This window comes from Echiichthys vipera (assembly GCF_963691815.1).
Source record: "Echiichthys vipera genome assembly, chromosome: 21".
NCBI lineage: Eukaryota > Metazoa > Chordata > Actinopteri > Perciformes > Trachinidae > Echiichthys > Echiichthys vipera.
In genome coordinates, this window is record NC_139846.1 from 19,643,326 (window position 1) to 19,662,512 (window position 19,187).

At 39.6% G+C, this 19,187-nt stretch overlaps 1 protein-coding gene across 1 annotated transcript; it reads right to left on the minus strand.

Moving 5' to 3' along the window:
- Nucleotides 1-9,001: 9,001 nt before the first annotated feature.
- Nucleotides 9,002-13,977, minus strand: pigm (phosphatidylinositol glycan anchor biosynthesis, class M; the record flags this gene model as incomplete). Its single annotated transcript, XM_083935745.1, has 8 exons — nucleotides 13,599-13,977; nucleotides 12,414-12,587; nucleotides 12,122-12,242; nucleotides 11,731-11,980; nucleotides 11,149-11,252; nucleotides 10,784-10,938; nucleotides 9,811-9,912; nucleotides 9,002-9,169 (listed from the first exon to the last, which is right to left on the minus strand). The coding sequence occupies exons 1-8, from the start codon at nucleotides 13,785-13,787 to the stop codon at nucleotides 9,002-9,004; spliced, it is 1,263 nt and encodes a 420-aa protein (XP_083791871.1). The 5' UTR covers nucleotides 13,788-13,977.
- Between the last annotated feature and the right edge of the window lie 5,210 nt (nucleotides 13,978-19,187).

Sequence of the window (19,187 nt, forward strand, 5' to 3'; positions counted from 1 at the left end):
TGGGACTTATCTATTAAAAGACTTTTCTTTATATGCAAACTGGGTGAAGTGTTGTTATTTTGCCATTGAGCAGATAATAAACCAGGTAACATATCACTGCCAGCTCGGTGGACGAGTAACATACGAACATTGGTTGGGTGCCAGGTGATGTTCAGGGGGAGATAGCAGGTCAACAGTCGATGCCACATAGAAGTGGTGTACATCGTCTGAAAGCTGGAACCTGAAAATGAGTTTAACATGCAGCTCAGCACTGTGTGTCAGGTTCTTCTAGTCATTAATCTGCAATAAAGCAAACACTATTTTGGTTAGGTACCTATTTAAATGTTGAAAGTTTGATACAAGTATAGTATTCCCATTCCCATGATTTATTATGTCTAAGTCCGGTGCAGACAGATGTCCGTCCTCCACAGAGCTGGGTCTGTCTGACGGTCCTGTCTATTATAGGGAAAGTTTTCGTTGCCACGGTACTCTACAGGGGAATTGTTGGGTCTGTGTTTATCATAAATAAGTCAAAGAGTTTGGTCTTTACCTAGTTTGTAAAGTGTCCTGAGATAACTTTTGTTATGATTTGGTACTATTAATAAAATTGAATTAATTTTAATTGAATTAAGTTTTTTTTAATTTTCAAGGTAATTTTGTGAATAAAAAAGTCTATATGAAGTGACCACATGATAGATTTTTGTAAACTCCTGTGTGAATTAAATACTTGACAAATGAGTACTAAGTATGAGAAAGTACTGAGTATTTTCTTATTTTATTAAGGACTTTAGTGCAAAATGAACATACTTTAACAGTCTCAACCTAGATGTTTGCATGCATGTGCAAACCAAACAACAGTCTTGAAATGACATCAATTATCAACAACTATCATTTTAGATGATTTAATTGAATATCACAATAACTCATGATTTAATCCCATTGTGATGCTATTGACAGACGAGGAATTATCATATTGAATTGAGTCCATTTTTTAATAAGAATGTCATGATCTCAGTTAAAATAATGTGAAATCTTGTAAAACATGTCACTCTACTAATTAATGGTTTCCTGCTCTTACAAAAGTTTTCCATTGTTAAAAAAAAGCCAAACTCTATTGTTCAGTTACCGTTCCTGTCTCTTTAGTAGCTTTTGAATTTTTCACGTAAATGTGGTCTCATCCTTCAGATTTGTGTCTCTATTAATAATAAATACTCAGCAGAACAGGATACAGTATCTCTAGCCACATAGCCTGTATGATTAATGTGCTGTAAAGTTGGCATGACAGCTCCTTCACACGATCTGGGAAACTCAACACCAGTCTCTCACCACTGTCTAGGACATGGGCTCGAGCCAGGGGAATGTTGGCATCCGCGGAGAGGTGTAGGGCAAGAATAGAAGCAGGGAACAAGAAGAGAGAGAGAGATGTAACCTTAAAGCTGTGGTGAAGTCCTGGTCCTCGGGATTCCCAGTAGAGCTGGACTTCCGTCCTACTAGTTCATTGTATTCACTTGGTACACTGGGTTTAAAATAGTCATTCACAATCTTCTTTATCCAATGATCCTCCCTCTGTACAGAGGAGCACAGTTTGGATTACAGTACGTACAGTAAATTGTAGCACAGAGAATGATCGTTAAACAATAACACATCCTTACTGTACATTATAGTGACTCTGAGGCCTCCAAAACGTCATTTTTCTACACTACACAGTAATGAAAATCAGATCTATGCAGACTCATTTAATGACCTTTAGCCTTCTACGCCTGTGTCAAACCTTTCACAGCATCACATGCAAATACTTTCCATTTCGACAGTATAGCTGAGCCATCTAATTTGCTTGTGTTGTATGTCAATTAGGTCAAAGAAAGCTTCAAGGGTCATGTGGTTACAGATAATAGGACACAAAATATAGGTTTGGGAATAGCTCAAAAGCTGGGAAACTGACAATTACATCACTGGGACATGGAAACTAGGCATTAAAATAAGAAAAACAACTGAAATCACACCACGGGAGTAGCTACTGCAGGAGTAGTGTTCTCTTGGGCACCACTATTTGGCACAGTGGCCATATTAAAAACTGCACATTATATGACTCTCTGGGACTGGGAAGATTTCTTTTTTGCTTTAATGCAACTATAACAAAATAACACAGTCAATAGTTGCTTTAGCTTTAATTTAACACAATTCAAGCTGCTCGGCCCAGTATATATTTAAAAGACACAGAGAGCAATATCAAGATTATTTTTGTCATTAAATTACGTGGGCAAGTTAGAGCCACAATGATATGTTTGTGTTATTGGAAGTGAGAGAAGTTAAAACAGCCATGTATCCGTAGCTCATACTCCATTCACAAGATCAGCGGTTCAATCCCCAGCTCCCCCAGTCTGCATGTCGAAGCGTCCGTGGGCAAGACACTGAACCCTGAATCGCTCCCCGTGCTGCGCATGGGTGTGTAAATGTGGTGTGATTGGTTTAGATTAGTCAGAAGACTAGAAAGGTGCTATATAAGTACAAGTCCACCTCTGACCTCTAGAGACATCAGGACCGGTGAAGCTAGAGATTCAAAGAGTTCTTGAGATGAGGAAAAAACTGAATTCAGATTTTGTACTTATTTCGCCTCTTGATCTCCTCCGACCGTTACCTGCCGCTGGGGTCGCTCACTGATTTGCTCTGATTTGAAGGAACACACATCTCCCGCTGATTTCACAGCTACAGTATCGTTGCTCCTCTCTCTAATCCCTCCCAGCAGCTTGTTTGTTCCACCACGGACAGAGTATAGCTTATAGGGAATTACAGGACACACAAGGATCAGTTAGTGTGGGGATTTTACTTATTGGGATGATTGAGTGTGTGTACGTGCATGTGTACAAGTGTTTGCGTTCGCATGCTTGTGTAAGTACTAGATGGCCCATGTGAACAGACTACTAATGAAATTACAGAAAATCCTGTTATGATTTCAGTTCGGCTATTTTTATTCAGGTTATTATTTTAACTCTTCAGCATAACGTCAAGGCAAACAAAACAACAACAACAAAACCTGAGAGAATATGCCTGAAAGTGGTAACTTCATGAAAATATAACGTATATAACTTAACTAAAGTGGCTAGTATAGTCTTTACTAGACCTACACCAACATGAAGGTTCACATTACCCTGCATCAAAAACCACAGAAGTCACTCATGTGCATATTATTAATAATGCATCTCTATGTCGGTCTAATGTATTTGTCAGTGTGCGTGAATCAATATATAATTGTCAAAAGATGATTGGTTCATTGGTGACTCTAAAATTGGCCGTAGGTGTGAATGGTTGTCTGTCTCTGTGTCCTGTGATAGACTGGCGTCCTGTCCAGGGTGGACCCCACCTCACGCCCGATGTCAGCTGGGATCGGCTCCAGCCCCCCGCGACCCCGACAGGGATAAGCGGTTGAAGATGAATGAATGAATGAATGATTGGTGCCCTCAAAGCTATTATTTCTCCATTTTAAACTACACTTCTCATAAGTGTACGCTTCCCTTGTTTATACCTCTGGTGAACAGTGTTTTGTTGATTCCCTAGGCAACAAGTTATACAATGACCCTATGCATGTGAGTAATGATGTTTGTACACCTGTGTAGACCCGGACAGTACAGTACAGAAGAACTGTTCTCTTCCTCTTCCTCTCTAAAACATGCACTATCCAATTAAGACCCTACTTCCTCCTCCAGATGAAGTCTGTTCAGTTTTTTGGGGGGGACCTTAACTTGAAAAGGTACAGATTGTACAGGTGCCTTTCCCTTTGCGTGCAGAGTTTGTAAACACCACGACACAGCTGGTTGTGACAGGTCAACTGTAACTATCATAATATGTATTAGATTCAATAATTAGCAGTTGGCGAGGACCAAAATATCACAGGACAAAGCGTAAAAAGGATAAAAGATGTTGATAACTCACAATGGACGATGAACAGACAGTGTTAAGATTAATCGCTCTGGCCGTGAAAACACTCTTTACAAGAGGTTTATTGTTATTTACTATATTGAGTGTTTTCTGTTTTACTCACTAGACTTCCACTTAAATATGGACACTGAACATTGTACATATAATGTTATAATGATACACACTACTATTGTTGTATAGTTTGAACAAAGGATAAGCGTAGCGCCTTTCTGTGGGGATCACGCTCTGTAACATAAATTACATATCCATTTGTCTCTCTTACATTCACACACATCTTCATAAGTGAAACAAGTAACTCATGCGAAACATTGTGTAGTATCTCTTTCTCGCTCTCCCCCAAAGGAGAACTTTGCTCATATCTCGCTGTAGTTTCACGACTGATGATGTGACAATGAGGGGGGGGGGTGAGGCTGACTTTAAATAAATGTTTAATATTCATCAGCATGCACGCAACCTTCCATCACGCCATCACGCCATATGACACTCGTTCTGTACAGAGAGGGGAAGGGGTGAGAATGACAAAGAGAGAGACAGAGAGAGGGAAAGAGAGAGAGAGAGAGAGAGAGATAGAGAGAGAGAGAGAGAGAGAGAGAGAGAGAGAGAGAGAGAGAGAGAGAGAGAGAGAGAGAGAGAGAGAGAGAGAGAGAGAACCTAGAGGTGAGAAAATCGAAGTTAGGGGTGAGAACAATAAAAAAAGAGCACATCCAATCAAGAGAGAGGAGTGGCCGCTTAGGGCAACTGTAGTGTAAGCAAAGTGTTTGATGCTTGTTGACAGCTGTATCTGTGAGGGGGAGTGTGTGTGTGTGTGTGTGTGTGTGTGTGTGTGTGTGTGTGTGTGTGTGTGTGTGTGTGTGTGTGTGTGTGTGTGTGTGTGTGTGCAGACCAAGACCCATAATCCTATACCATGCAAGGTTGCGTGACCGTTCATACCCCACTCTTTGCTGCTCTGCACACCATTTGCCCTAATTGGTCACACCCACTCTCACACACACTAATACACACTCATATAGGCAGATGATGCACCAATGCATAGACACAACAATGTCCGCATCTCCTCTCCCCATATCCCCCAGTGACAATGACGAGAATCCTTGAGGGTATATCACAGACACGCATGTACATACACTTATGCATGCACATTATCATGCACATATACACACACCCTGCTAAGCATATGGAAGACAGTCACGCAAACCCCCGCCCAAAACCCCCACAACCTTGCCACTTCTTGCTTTCTGACTAATGAACAATAAACAGCACCTTTCTTGCTTTATTACTTACTTCCAACCTTTTTTTCTGATCCATCCCCACAGCCCTTTCAGATGACCATCTGTCGTGTTCAAAATACATTCATTTTGACATGATCAAGTTTTAAATCCCACCACATATAAGCTAAGGATGTTTTTCAACCAGCTCCCCATTACTTCTGGCTTTTTATTTCAACATGAATTAGCTACAGTAATTCAGCCATTTCTCTAGTACTCTACGTGTTTCACCATTTTTAATCAAGTTATATCTAGTTATTGATCCTACTTTTAGCTGGCTATTTCAACAGATTCTGCTTTTAGCTAGCTATTTCAACAGATTCTGCTTTTAGCTAGCTATTTCAACTGTTTATCCTACTTTTAGCTCACTATTTCAACTGTTTATCCTACTTTTAGCTCACTATTTCAACTGTTTCTCCATTATTTTTAGTTAGCTATTTCAACTATTTATCTTACTTTTAGCTAACTATTTCAACTGTTTGTCCATTACTTTTAGCTAGCTATTTCAACTGTTTATCCTACTTTTAGCTCACTATTTCAACTGTTTATCTTACTTTTAGCTCACTATTTCAACTGTTTATCTTACTTTTAGCTCACTATTTCAACTGTTTCTCCATTATTTTTAGTTAGCTATTTCAACTATTTATCCTACTTTTAGCTAACTATTTCAACTGTTTATGCTTCTTTTAGCTCACTATTTTAACTGTTTCTCCATTATTTTTAGTTAGCTATTTCAACTATTTATCTTACTTTTAGCTAACTATTTCAACTGTTTGTCCATTACTTTTAGCTAGCTATTTAAACTGTTTATCCTACTTTTAGCTAGCTATTTCAACTGTTTATCCTACTTTTAGCTAGCTATTTCAACTGTTTATCATACTTTTAGCTAGCTATTTCAACTGTTTATCCTACATTTAGCTAACTATTTTAACTGTTTGTCCATTACTTTTAGCTAGCTATTTCAACTGTATATCTTACTTTTAGCTCACTATTTCAACTGTTTATCTTACTTTTAGCTCACTATTTCAACTGTTTCTCCATTATTTTTAGTTAGCTATTTCAACTATTTATCCTACTTTTAGCTAACTATTTCAACTGTTTATGCTTCTTTTAGCTCACTATTTTAACTGTTTCTCCATTATTTTTAGTTAGCTATTTCAACAATTTATCTTACTTTTAGCTAACTATTTCAACTGTTTGTCCATTACATTTAGCTAGCTATTTAAACTGTTTATCCTACTTTTAGCTAGCTATTTTAACTGTTTATCATACTTTTAGCTAGCTATTTCAACTGTTTATCCTACATTTAGCTAACTATTTTAACTGTTTGTCCATTACTTTTAGCTAGCTATTTCAACTGTTTATCCTACTTTTAGCTAACTATTTCAACTGTTTATGCTACTTCTAGCTAACTATTTAAACTATTTGTCCATTTCTTTTAGCTAGCTATTTCAACTGTTTATCCTACTTTTAGCTATTTCAACTGTTTATCCATTACTGTTGGCTAACTATTTCAACTGTTTATCCTACTTTTAGCTAACTATTTTAACTGTTTGTCCATTACTTTCAGCTAACTATTTCAACTGTTTATCTATTACTGTTGGCTAACTATTTCAACTGTTTATCTATTACTTTTAGCTAACAGCAAGCTGCCTATACAATATATACATTATTTAAAACTATTACATTTATCCATTTTCTTTAGCTTACCATCACAGTAGGCCTACAGTTGAAAATTATGAACCTAATTATTTGAACTGCTTATTCATTATTTTTTTAGCTAAGTTCTGCTCTAACTACTTTCCAGGCACGCTCAATAGCTTCATGTTCAAAGGTCACAGCTGATTCAATAGGCAGGTATTGAATATGAATCTATTTATAAGAAATGTGGATATTAAGTCTTCGAAGAATTGTAATTTGGATTTTGTCAAATAAATTGAGCTAACCTACTTCTTTCTACTTTCTAGGAGGCTACCCCCATGTAGCTGGAGAGCTTCCTCCATGGATTATCCCTGGTTGGGAATGACAGCTCTTCAAAAATAGATGAAAGGAAATAGTTCAAGAAGAAACAACATTCATGTTTTCAGTCCTAGGGATTTAAAAAAAAAAAACTGCTGAATGTGAATGCATTCAGTGAGATGCAGTGTTAAAATTACATGGTTTATGTACGTGCCCGGGGGCGACTGGCCAGTTGAAAGGTTGCTGAGTGCGACCTGGTGATTCATAAACTAGACATTCAGGCCCGGCTGACCGTGAGTCATACACAACCAAACAAGCCCTTTCTCTCACAGATACACAAAGTGTTTTACAAGAATGTCTCACTTTTTCAACCCTCTACTGTGTATCTTACATGCATCCACAAAAACATACATGCATGTATTGTTATTATTCTTTGTTATTATTATGCACTACACTTACACAATCAATCCCATGGGGCATGGCCAGCAAACATGATCTGAACCTACAGGACTAGTGAATGCTCTAATAATTTCCATGTGAGATTAGGGGGAGAGTACAGTGAGATTATAGAGCCACTGCCAGCACTGTCTGTTTTAGGCTGTGTTCATGCTCCAGTTGACTGATTAATCTGTGAGGGTTACACAAGGATAAATGCTCAAGCTCTCTCTTCTGTTGGCAAATGCTTCTGCCTACTGGCCACAACTGCACACTGCAGCTGACGAAGATCTTCCCTATTACAAACACAGCAAACACACAAAGTGAGGCCCCGCAGCCCATGGAGCACCACAGATAGTTTGTGCGGCCCCCAAATGTGACATGAAATACATGCATTATATTTTTAAATACTTTAATTAGCGTAGATTTAATACACTTCTCAACTACTGTGTCAAACTTCTTAAGCGTCTGTCAGGTTAGGAATGTAAAATGTAGAAACTACTGTTTGCATGTTAACTTGTGGCACCTTGTTAGACTCATGTTCCATCATCAATGCTAGTTTTGTGAGCGAAAGTTAGCGATTTCAGTGGGAAACTCGTGACTGCCTTTTTCCTGTATGGCCTCTCTATCATATGCTAAAAACAGAGGGCCCTCTGTCATCGAAACTTTGAGCACTTCACAGTCATTTCTTCACAATGATTGCTGAACTATCCTGCCACAGCAATGAGCACAACACTTTGTATTTTTATCCACACTAAGAAAAACAGTTTCGATTCATTATACTAATGTGCATTATGTAATATGAAATCGGAATCACAAGTCCAAATCCCTGTTTCATTGTGAGAGGTGAGCACCAACATGGAAGTGAGACACTCACTGATGCCTAGCTTTACACAGTCTGTCCATTTCTCCCACTGGACTAAGAATGTGATTCCTATCCTCAAGATGTGACAATGCCAACCTAAAACCTCTGAAGGGTGTGTTAAATATTTCGGTGCAGATCTGTTTAACATTACGGTTGTTAAACTGTGGAGGGGCGGTGTGTGATCTCTGATCTACAGCCGGTATTTTGCCCTCGACAGCAAATGGAAAACATCTGCTTTGTCATGTGGCATGGCCACAGGTGGAGCAGACTTCAAAGTTTCAAGAGAAGAGAAAGCAATGCAACAGCAGATTTCTGCCGTGTGTGAGTCATTGAGGATTGTTTTGGCCTATGGTGGCAAGCATTTAATCAATGGGTTTCATCCAGGATGATTGAAAATTAACCAGCAGAACGCCACAGATCCTTTTTGTGCTAAAAGTATTTACATTAAAGAAAGCAATTAGGTAGGACTGGGGAGACTGAGAATTAACAAAAGTACACACTTTATTTTTTTAACATATATCCATAGTAAATCATCTTACATTAAATTACAATAACTTGAATGTCATTCAACCTTGCATCTGTGTGGAGTTAGTGTTGGTTTGTAATGGGCTACAATCTGAATCAAGATGAAGGAGTTGATGATCAAGAAGAGCAATCCAGCAAGCCAGATCAACAGGAAGGTGTTGTAGCCTTCAAACTCCAGGAAGTAGGCTGGGGCCAACCAGATACCCTGATACAGGAGAGAAAATATAATAGTTTTTTTTCATACCAAAGTTGATTTTAGTTAGTTTATTGAAAACACTGAAAGACAGGATTAGTTTGTCTGCTGAGTAAAATAATCGATTAAGGTGAACAAGAGATTGGAAGACCAACATGTCCCCACAAACATGTGATCGTTCAATTTAATGTGGTGAAATGGTCGCAGTTTGAACATGTTGTTTATCTCGTGAAACGGGAATACTTGGTTACAGCAAAACTACTTGTTTGGGAATAGATAATCATTTGGGTTAAAATAAAATGAAGTTACAGACACAAGTCCGGGACGTAGCTACATACGAACGTAGAATAACTTTTAAAAAAAGCTTTTGATTTCACACTGGACAGCAGCGGCCTCCTGGGTGTGAGTCTTGTGTGACTTACACTTTGGCCTTATTTCTTGCCTAACAAGAACCACAAGCATGAGTTTCAATAAGCTCCTTACACAATCGACCTGTATGACTGTTTTGTTGGGGGGAGGACGGTCTGGAAAGATATCAATGCATTTACCACTGAAGATGCACCATTTTAAAGTCAGCATATATAATGGTAGTTTGTTATAATATTATTAAGAATAATATTTCATTGTAATCCAAAATGCAATAAATTTAATACCTGTCCAGCAAACCAGAGGAGCAGGAGTCCCACTCCCCGTTTTAGTGACAGACTCAGATGAGGGATGACCAGAGGGAGCAGACACAGGTACCACAGGAAGTACTATGAAAGAATAACAAGCAAACATTGCTGAGGGCTCTGAAGAAGGGTGTGAGATATTAGCTAGATAATAATATATTGTACTGTAATATTTACAGTGCCTGTGGCTGAAGGTGACACTGGAGACAAAACCAATTAAATCACAAGAAACATCGAATTATGATCCTGTGATTTCAAACAGAAAATGCATCATCTGGTCTCTACCTAGGCTACATCCACACTACTAAACATTAAATATAAAACACAGTTTCAAAACAAAAATGATCTGCATCCGCACAAGCGTTTTAGCTCCGTATCAGAAATAATCCTCGTCCATACAACACGCATCACATGTAAACAAGAAGCAGATTGTCTAATGGTACTATGCGGGTGAAAATCCCAGATGTACAAGCTGAAAAATACAGAAAAGTAAGACTAGAGATTTAGTTGCTTGGACCAACGACAAGGTGGAAATGTTACTGAAAGTAACACGAGTAATAATGGGGGTAATGGCAGTCAAAAACATAGATTAAGAGTCGTTGCAAAGCAAATACGATAACATAGTAAAGATGTACCGGGAGCATTATCCATTGCCGAAGGAAGCCAATGCAATTGAAAAGGAACACCTACAAGAGTGATACAATTTTACAAAAGGTATGTCAGCCTACCTACGTGATAAGACTGACTGATGTGGGTGTCTGGGTTATTGCTTCCAAAGGTTTCTGTTTCTGTCTGTCCAGCCTAAAACGTAACCCTGGATTAACCCCGATTTAGGGGCTTGGGAATGCCGGAGTAGTGTGGATGTGAGGCGTAGCAAAAGAAACGTGTTTTTAAACGAAAGCGTAGTCTTGAGGATGTAGAGTAACACTCTGTTTGCTGATGGTGGTTTAAGTACCTGTGAAGTGCAGACTTTGTTGAAAGACACAAAGATTGCGGTGTGCAGGAAGCAGCAGAATGCTAGGTCAGAGTAAAAGGCCCATGATGCTACCAACAGCAAGATGAGCTGTGGCAGAAATGCTGCCAGGCCAAGCCACTGGCTCCACCTGCTGTCTGCACGAAGACAAAACACAAAACACAAGAGAATATGACCAGGCTTAGAAAGCTGCATCATCTCCTGTAAGTTTACACTGAGGTACGAGGAAAATACCTATTAAACAAACAAACACTCCTGACCATGTACCCCTGCATGTGAGCTTGTCCTTTATTCTGGTCTTTGCTCTGTCTCACTAGGAGGCTTTAAATGGCTGGGAGGTTGAATACCTGTGGTGAGGTAGAGCATGTAGAAGTATGGAGAGAAGTTGTGTCTGATGTCTCTTCTGGTCAGATGGTACAAGTAGGTCTCATGAAGGAACTCCCATCCATACCTGACAGTACATGAGAGGATTATTAAAGTATTATTTCAAAGTATGGGATGCTGTGGAGAGGCTAATATTAAGTCATATCACACACTTAAATCACACATTTCAAGAACTTGCCTCCATGTTTTTTTTCTGAAGACGTTTTTTAACCAGATTTCACTGTTCCCAAATAACAGCCAATCACCTTCAAAGTTAGATTTGCTTTAAACAATTCATGTCAATAATGTAGATGCACATCTTCTGCTGTTACACCGCTGAATAATTCAATTAAGTATATCTGTAGAGTTCTATGGACTTTTTCCACTTGAAGAACAGAACCAGGACACATCTGCGTCTTGGAGAAATCTCCCTCCATGCACAAAACTAGCTGAGGGTTAAACACCACTTATAATACCTAATATTTGCTATGCAGAGTCAATAAATCCCAGTCACAATGAACTCCTTTTGATTGTTCGTTTGTGTATAATTTCTTTGTCCCTCTCACATGTAATAGAAGAGTACTGTGAGCATACAGAAAACTGCTCCGGCCACACTTGCAAAGAGGAACAGCTCCCGGTTGAGGAAGCTTCGCATAAACCCGATGAACCTCCTGCACTTCCACCCCTTTTTGTCCTCCTCTGAAGTGGTGTGTGGCGTGCGCAGGGTCAAAGCGATGGGCAGGGCATATGTAACGGGGTAGATCTTCATATGGACTGACAGACCGTAGAGTATGGCTGCCCACATCAGATGTCGAGCTAGAAGAAAAAAAGTTCAAAAATATTAACTAGATGTGTAAATACGATACCCTAAAATGAGCCATATCTGCGTTATTTTACAGAGCTGTCTTATTGAAGCTCCAAAGTTCCAGTCTACACACACAACATCCACCCGCTTACCTTCCATACAGAGTAACGTCCCCAGCACCAGGGCTGCCAGGATTGACTCAGCATTCCCTCGGCTGGATACTCCCATGGGCAAAGGGTTGAGGAGCCAAAGAGAACAAACACAACGTGCAGTCTAAAAAGACACCCACCAAAAACAATAACTTCATTTTCACCGTGCTGTGTTTCCAAGAAGGCTCGAAATGATTAAGGCATTTGGATTTTTGTGAATAAATAAATAATGAATAAAGTATCCTTAATAAAGAGTTTTTAAAGAACAGATTGATTAAAAAAAATGAAAACATACCTCAGATTGCAAACCTCTCAGACGGAGGATCCTGTAGATGAGCAGTCCTGACAACACGTCACACACAATGAAGAGGATCTTGCCAAACACCATGCTGAGATAGATGTTCGGTGTGAGAAGCCAGGCTAGGAGAGGGGTGTAGCGGTAGGTGGATCTGTTGTACGGGGACTGCCCCTGTGTGTGCAAAAGTGTCCCGTGTTAAATTCATGTAGTACAGCATGGAAGTACAGGCAACAAAGTGTATCATCAATCATCATCAATTACTATCAGTAGTAGTTTAAGTATTATCATGTGTTTTTATTTTCCTTTTTTGTAATCATAGTTGAAAATATAGGTTAACATATTTGACATTTTGTGGATGTATTATTTTATACATTTATAGCTAAAAAGTACACATGCTAAATTATGATATTTTTGGGCCATTGTTGTAGATGCATTAACACGCAATAAGCAGTGTATTTTAAAGTTTTAGTGGGTCGAGGTGGAGCTCCTTTAAACTGCGTCATATAATGTTGTGGAGTTTAATCTGTAATAATGTGTTTACTGTATAAACAAATCTGAATCTGAATCTATTTAAAATAAAGGTTTCCAGTTATAACCTGGGAAGATTATTATTAGAGAAACCAAAGACTCAAACTACTGTAAAAAAATAAAATAAAATAAATCTTTCTGTTAGCGGGGTTACCATCTGGAATAACTGTCCTGAAAATGTTAAATGATGCTGTACTCTAGTCGGCTTTAAAATACTTTATAAGAACGACATAATTTCTCGTTACTGTATGGAAAATTAAGTTGAATCTTTTTGTGCTATTATGGGTTATGCGCTGTGCACTAGTCTTTATTTTGTTGTGATCAGAAATGTAAGTGTACTGATTAGTTTCAAATGTCTGCGATCTGATCCTTTTGTATTTTGTATTATTTTTTAAGGTAAAAGCGGTAGGGGTATATAAGCTCCAAAGGCAGCTAGTACCTATTGTTTATTTTAAACAATGTAGAGGAGTAAAAGTAATAATACCCTCTGAAATATTTTCATTTTTTTAATATCCTGAAGTTTTGTTTGAATGTTTAGACATTTGAAAGGTAGTAAAGTAGAAATAGCAGAGCACAAAAAACATATATGGGTAACAGTGGAGTAACTAGCTTTATATGGCTCCTTGTGTCACACAGGTTATAAGACCTCAGTACCTCAGTAATGAATCTTGCAGCATCTGTGAACACATGGTAGTCAATGTCAGTGTACTTCACCGCCATAGTCCTGTCCTGGTAGTCTCCATAAGCGACCAAGGCCAGTCGTATAGCGAAGGAAGCCGTGAAAAGGACGTGTTTTTCAGTGACTTTGGTTATTAGCCTCTCCATCACCATCACCATCACCATCCACACAGACAGCACTAGGAGCTAATAAGTTAACTAGTTTGTCGTCTTTGAGCTCGAAAACGTGATCAAAAGTGTCCGTTTCTCTCCCATTTCACCTTGCCTCTAACGTAAAGATATTCCTGGTAATTTTTTCTTCATGTTTTGGTAATAAGCGGCTCGTTTATGCTTGAGCGCTTCAGACATTACAACTAGGAAGTTATACGGAAGTGCCTTTCCTAACATTTTCTTCTTCTCTGGCTTCTACTCTGGCCACCAACATGGCGACGCATTAGCACCACCTACTGTGCCGAGCATAGACATATAAAGAGTAGATGCCGCATCGAACGTTGGGCCGCGAGAAATGCGGCCGCCATCTTGGATCGGTCATCCTACCAGATAAGTTCTATGAGTGACTCGTTGAGCCTATGAGTTGAGCAGCAGAAGGAACAAGATGCCAGAGCACTGTGCAGCGTATTCCTGCTCTAATCTAATATTACAATATTACAATTCATAATCAGTACGGTACAGTACAGTTTTAAACAATTATAAATAAATCCATGCATTTTTAAATGTTATAGTGAGTCCCTCAGGCTGTGGCAGGTAGATAAATATTCAGCTGCCAGAGGAGCTGCTGTCCCTTATTTTATTATTATTATCTTGTCACAGTAGAGGCGTGGAGATTAGCCTCTGTGGGAATGTTAGTTAATTTACCCCCCGGCCAGATGTGTGTGTGCAAGCCTGTGTGTGTGTGTGTGTGTGTGTGTGTGTGTGTGTGCCTGTGTAGATATGAAAGGAGAAGCAGGGAGGAGAGGGGTTGTCGTACATGTGGTCTAGTGTAAATGGATTGCACATTTCCAGCAGTAGGTCAGCGGAGGATGTGCTGTGGTTTCATGAGAGGAAGACACTTCAGAGACAGTTCATCTCAGGTCACCTCAGATATTCTCAGTTTTGTTTTTTTAAATATTGAACATGACATTGACATGAATTATGAGATAATTTTTCATGTCATGTCACTTTTTTTTTTAAAGTTTAGACTATCAAAGGAGAAGTGACAGAATCTGACCAATATCCTTTGCTGTTAAACTGTTTCATCAAACAGGAGCAACATGATGTGGGGTTTATTATAAAGAATGAATTAGAGATTTACGAGGCAAGCGTGAACATGTATTTCCACTCTGTGCCCGATATTCTCACAGCTGAACAAAATGTTCCATACATTTTTACTTGGTTCTCCACATCTCCACTTAAAGCAGGACGAACGTCACATGTTTGTAAACCAGAACTGATGAGTCCAGGCTTTTTTAGTTCAGTTGTACCAGAGAAGTTGAAACAGTCTGAAAAGAAAAAATCATACATTTATTTAACTAAGGAAAAATCTTAAATGGTTTGTATAATTTAAAATGGATATTACTGAACTATGCCCCGTGCTTTTGTTTGCACATTAAATACAATTACTACATAATTAAAATATGTAATAAAGAAGACATTCACATAATTAGACCTTGCCTAAAAACAAAGGACACAGTCATTTTAGATACTATACAAAGTACTCCTACAACATCACTTTCTTTACCAATTAGAGCTACACTCAAATTGGTAATTGTGCAAGAACAAAACAGTGTGAAAATGATCGATTTAACAAAATTTTATATATATTTTTATACCACACACACTCGCTCAAATGTGGACCCTCCCTCTCCTCTCCACTACCACGACTATGCGACTGGCAGAGCATGGATCATTTCTGAATATTTATAAACATATAGGGTTCGGCTCTTGCTTTTTTTTTAGTGCTTTAAATGAAAGTGTGTCTGTTTGACTTGTATTTAGATGTGTCCAAAATGTCATCTCTCTCTCTGACCTAATTGTATTGATACTCTTGATTTATATGTATTTTAATTTTCTCTGAGTGTGTGTGTGTGCTTGCGTGTGTTTATGTGTGTGTGTGTGTGTGTGTGTGTGTGTGTGTGTGAGAGAGAGAAAGAGAGAGAGTGAGTGAGAGAGAGATTTATGTATTCATGTATGAAATACAGCCTATTAATACTCTATAAATGATTTCTCTTGTTGTGTTTATATTTATAGTGTTTGCAAAACACCTATCATACATCACATATATCATATATCAGAATATTCTATTACTGTTAATCCCACTGTGAATATTAAAATACGCTGAACCGTGTCCTGTCCTTACACTGAGTGGAGCGGGCGACCGGGCCAAGATGGCGGCTCCACCGCTCGTCAGCGCCAATAGGCCCAACGTTCGATGAGGCGTCTACTCTTTATGTCTATGGTGCCGAGGACGTCTATGACAGCCGCCATCTTGTGTCGGGGTTCCCAGGCGGTTCTTTGTTCTTCGCGCCTCTTTTGATGATTAAAACAAGCGAAGATGCCTCACTTTTGTGCTGCATATGGTTATAGTAACGGACGAACAAAGATGACAAAGGATAAAGGCATAACTTTTCAAAGGTAAGATTTTATTTAGTTATTTTGTATGTTACAAATGTTTGTTTTCGACAAATAACTGTACTGTTTTCATCACGTTGATGTTACAACTCTCTCCAACTACAGAGCAAGAGTTTGAGTAAGAAACTGTTTAAAGCCGTGTTGTCACAATGCTACTAAATACTGTAAATATTGCAATCAGGTGTATATATTGTACATATTGCAATAAAGTGTATATCTATTGTATAGCTAGTTCCTTCGCAATAGTTATTTTACCAAACTTTAGGGTCCATGCCTATGTTCCCACAGCCTACTGTTCCCACAGCCTTATGTTCCTGCAGCCTTATGTTCCCACAGCCCTATGTTCCCACAGCCTTATGTTCCCACAGCCCTATGTTCCCAAAGCCCTATGTTCCCACAGCCCTATGTTCCCACAGCCTTATGTTCCCACAGCCTTATGTTCCCAAAGCCCTATGTTCCCACAGCCTAATGTCCCCAGGGTCTAATGTTCCCACGGCCTTATGTTCCCACAGCCTTATGTTACCACAGCCTTATGTTCCCACAGCCCTATGCTCCCACAGCCCTATGTTCCCACAGCCTTATGTTCCCACAGCCCTATGTTCCTACAGCCTTATGTTCCCAAAGCCCTATGTTCCCAAAGCCCTATGTTCCCAAAGCCCTATGTTCCCACAGCCTTATGTTCCCACAGCCTTATGTTCCCAAAGCCTTATGTTCCCACGGCCGTATGTTCCCCTGGCCCTATGTTCCCACAGCCTTATGTTCCCACAGCCTTGTGTTCCCACAGCCTTATGTTCCCACAGCCTTATGTTCCCACAGCCCTATGTTCCCGCAGCCTTATGTTCCCACAGCCCTATGTTCCCACAGCCTTATGTTCCCACAGCCCAACATGGCGACGCATTAGCACCACCTACTGTGCCGAGGACGTCTATGACAGCCGCCATCTTGTGTCGGGGTTCCCAGGCGGTTCTTTGTTCTTCGCGCCTCTTTTGATGATTAAAACAAGCGAAGATGCCTCACTTTTGTGCTGCATATGGTTATAGTAACGGACGAACAAAGATGACAAAGGATAAAGGCATAACTTTTCAAAGGTAAGATTTTATTTAGTTATTTTGTATGTTACAAATGTTTGTTTTCGACAAATAACTGTACTGTTTTCATCACGTTGATGTTACAACTCTCTCCAACTACAGAGCAAGAGTTTGAGTAAGAAACTGTTTAAAGCCGTGTTGTCACAATGCTACTAAATACTGTAAATATTGCAATCAGGGGTATATATTGTACATATTGCAATAAAGTGTATATCTATTGTATAGCTAGTTCCTTCGCAATAGTTATTTTACCAAACTTTAGGGTCCATGCCTATGTTCCCACAGCCTACTGTTCCCACAGCCTTATGTTCCTGCAGCCTTATGTTCCCACAGCCCTATGTTCCCAAAGCCCTATGTTCCCACAGCCCTATGTTCCCACAGCCTTATGTTCCCACAGCCTTATGTTCCCAAAGCCCTATGTTCCCACAGCCTAATGTCCCCAGGGTCTAATGTTCCCACGGCCTTATGTTCCCACAGCCTTATGTTACCACAGCCTTATGTTCCCACAGCCCTATGTTCCCACAGCCTTATCTTTCCACAGCCCTATGCTCCCACAGCCCTATGTTCCCACAGCCTTATGTTCCCACAGCCCTATGTTCCTACAGCCTTATGTTCCCAAAGCCCTATGTTCCCAAAGCCCTATGTTCCCAAAGCCCTATGTTCCCACAGCCTTATGTTCCCACAGCCTTATGTTCCCAAAGCCTTATGTTCCCACGGCCGTATGTTCCCCTGGCCCTATGTTCCCACAGCCTTATGTTCCCACAGCCTTGTGTTCCCACAGCCTTATGTTCCCACAGCCTTATGTTCCCACAGCCTTATGTTCCCACAGCCGTATGTTCCCACGGCCTTATGTTCCCACAGCCCTTTGTTCCCACACCCTCATGTTCCCAGGGTCTAATGTTCCCACAGCCTTGTGTTCCCCCAGCCTTATGTTCCCACAGCCCTATGTTCCCACAGCCTTATGTTCCCACAGCCCTATGTTCCCACAGCCGTATGTTCCCACTTTTGAGATGTATAACACTGTGTGACAGATTGGGAATGCTTTTTAACCCTAACCCTAATACAGAGGGCCTAATTTTTAAAATAAATCTTATAATGTGGGAACATTGGAATGACCGAACATACAAGCCAAGCAGGTAGATGGCTATTCATCTTTCATATTAAATGTAAAATTAAATATTAAAAAAAAAACCTTTGCTTGTAAAATACATTGTGTACATTGTCCATAGTCCTCTACCCCGTACCAAGATGGCGGCTCCGTTGACGCATTCGCTCCCATAGGCTGCTGTATACAAGGGCACTTCAAGTCTTTAATTCTACGCTTGGCTGTAAGTGAGATGCATTCACTGACATGTGGTTCTTTTGTGTACTGACAGCAAATCACTCCTGTCTCTCTCAACACTCCTGTGTTGTTCCATTGTCCTATTATGCAGCACATAAATCTGTCTATGTATAGTTCAAACCTGTTATTTCTGCCCCTGTTTCTACAAGCAAACTGTTTCTCTACACTAGTCAGGCAGGACCCTTTCAGATACATTTAATCCCCTTACAATATATATATTGAATAGCTCAGTCTTGACGGTTCAAACAATTTTGTTCTCCAAGAACAGGTAGAAATAAACTCACTTAAAAGTAGTTCCTGTAATACATTATTTATAAGGAAGAATATGTGTATCAGAGCGTTAAACTACTGTTCAGTTTAAACATTTACAGTAAGTAATATGTTAAGCAGTGTAGTATTACCACTTCACCAGTGACTGTTCAAACTGCAGGATATCCATCGTATCAGACATGGCTGAACCAGATCTAAGAAATGGTCAATACGTTATTTTTTTATATTTTTTTCTTGAATGAGACAACAATATTTGTG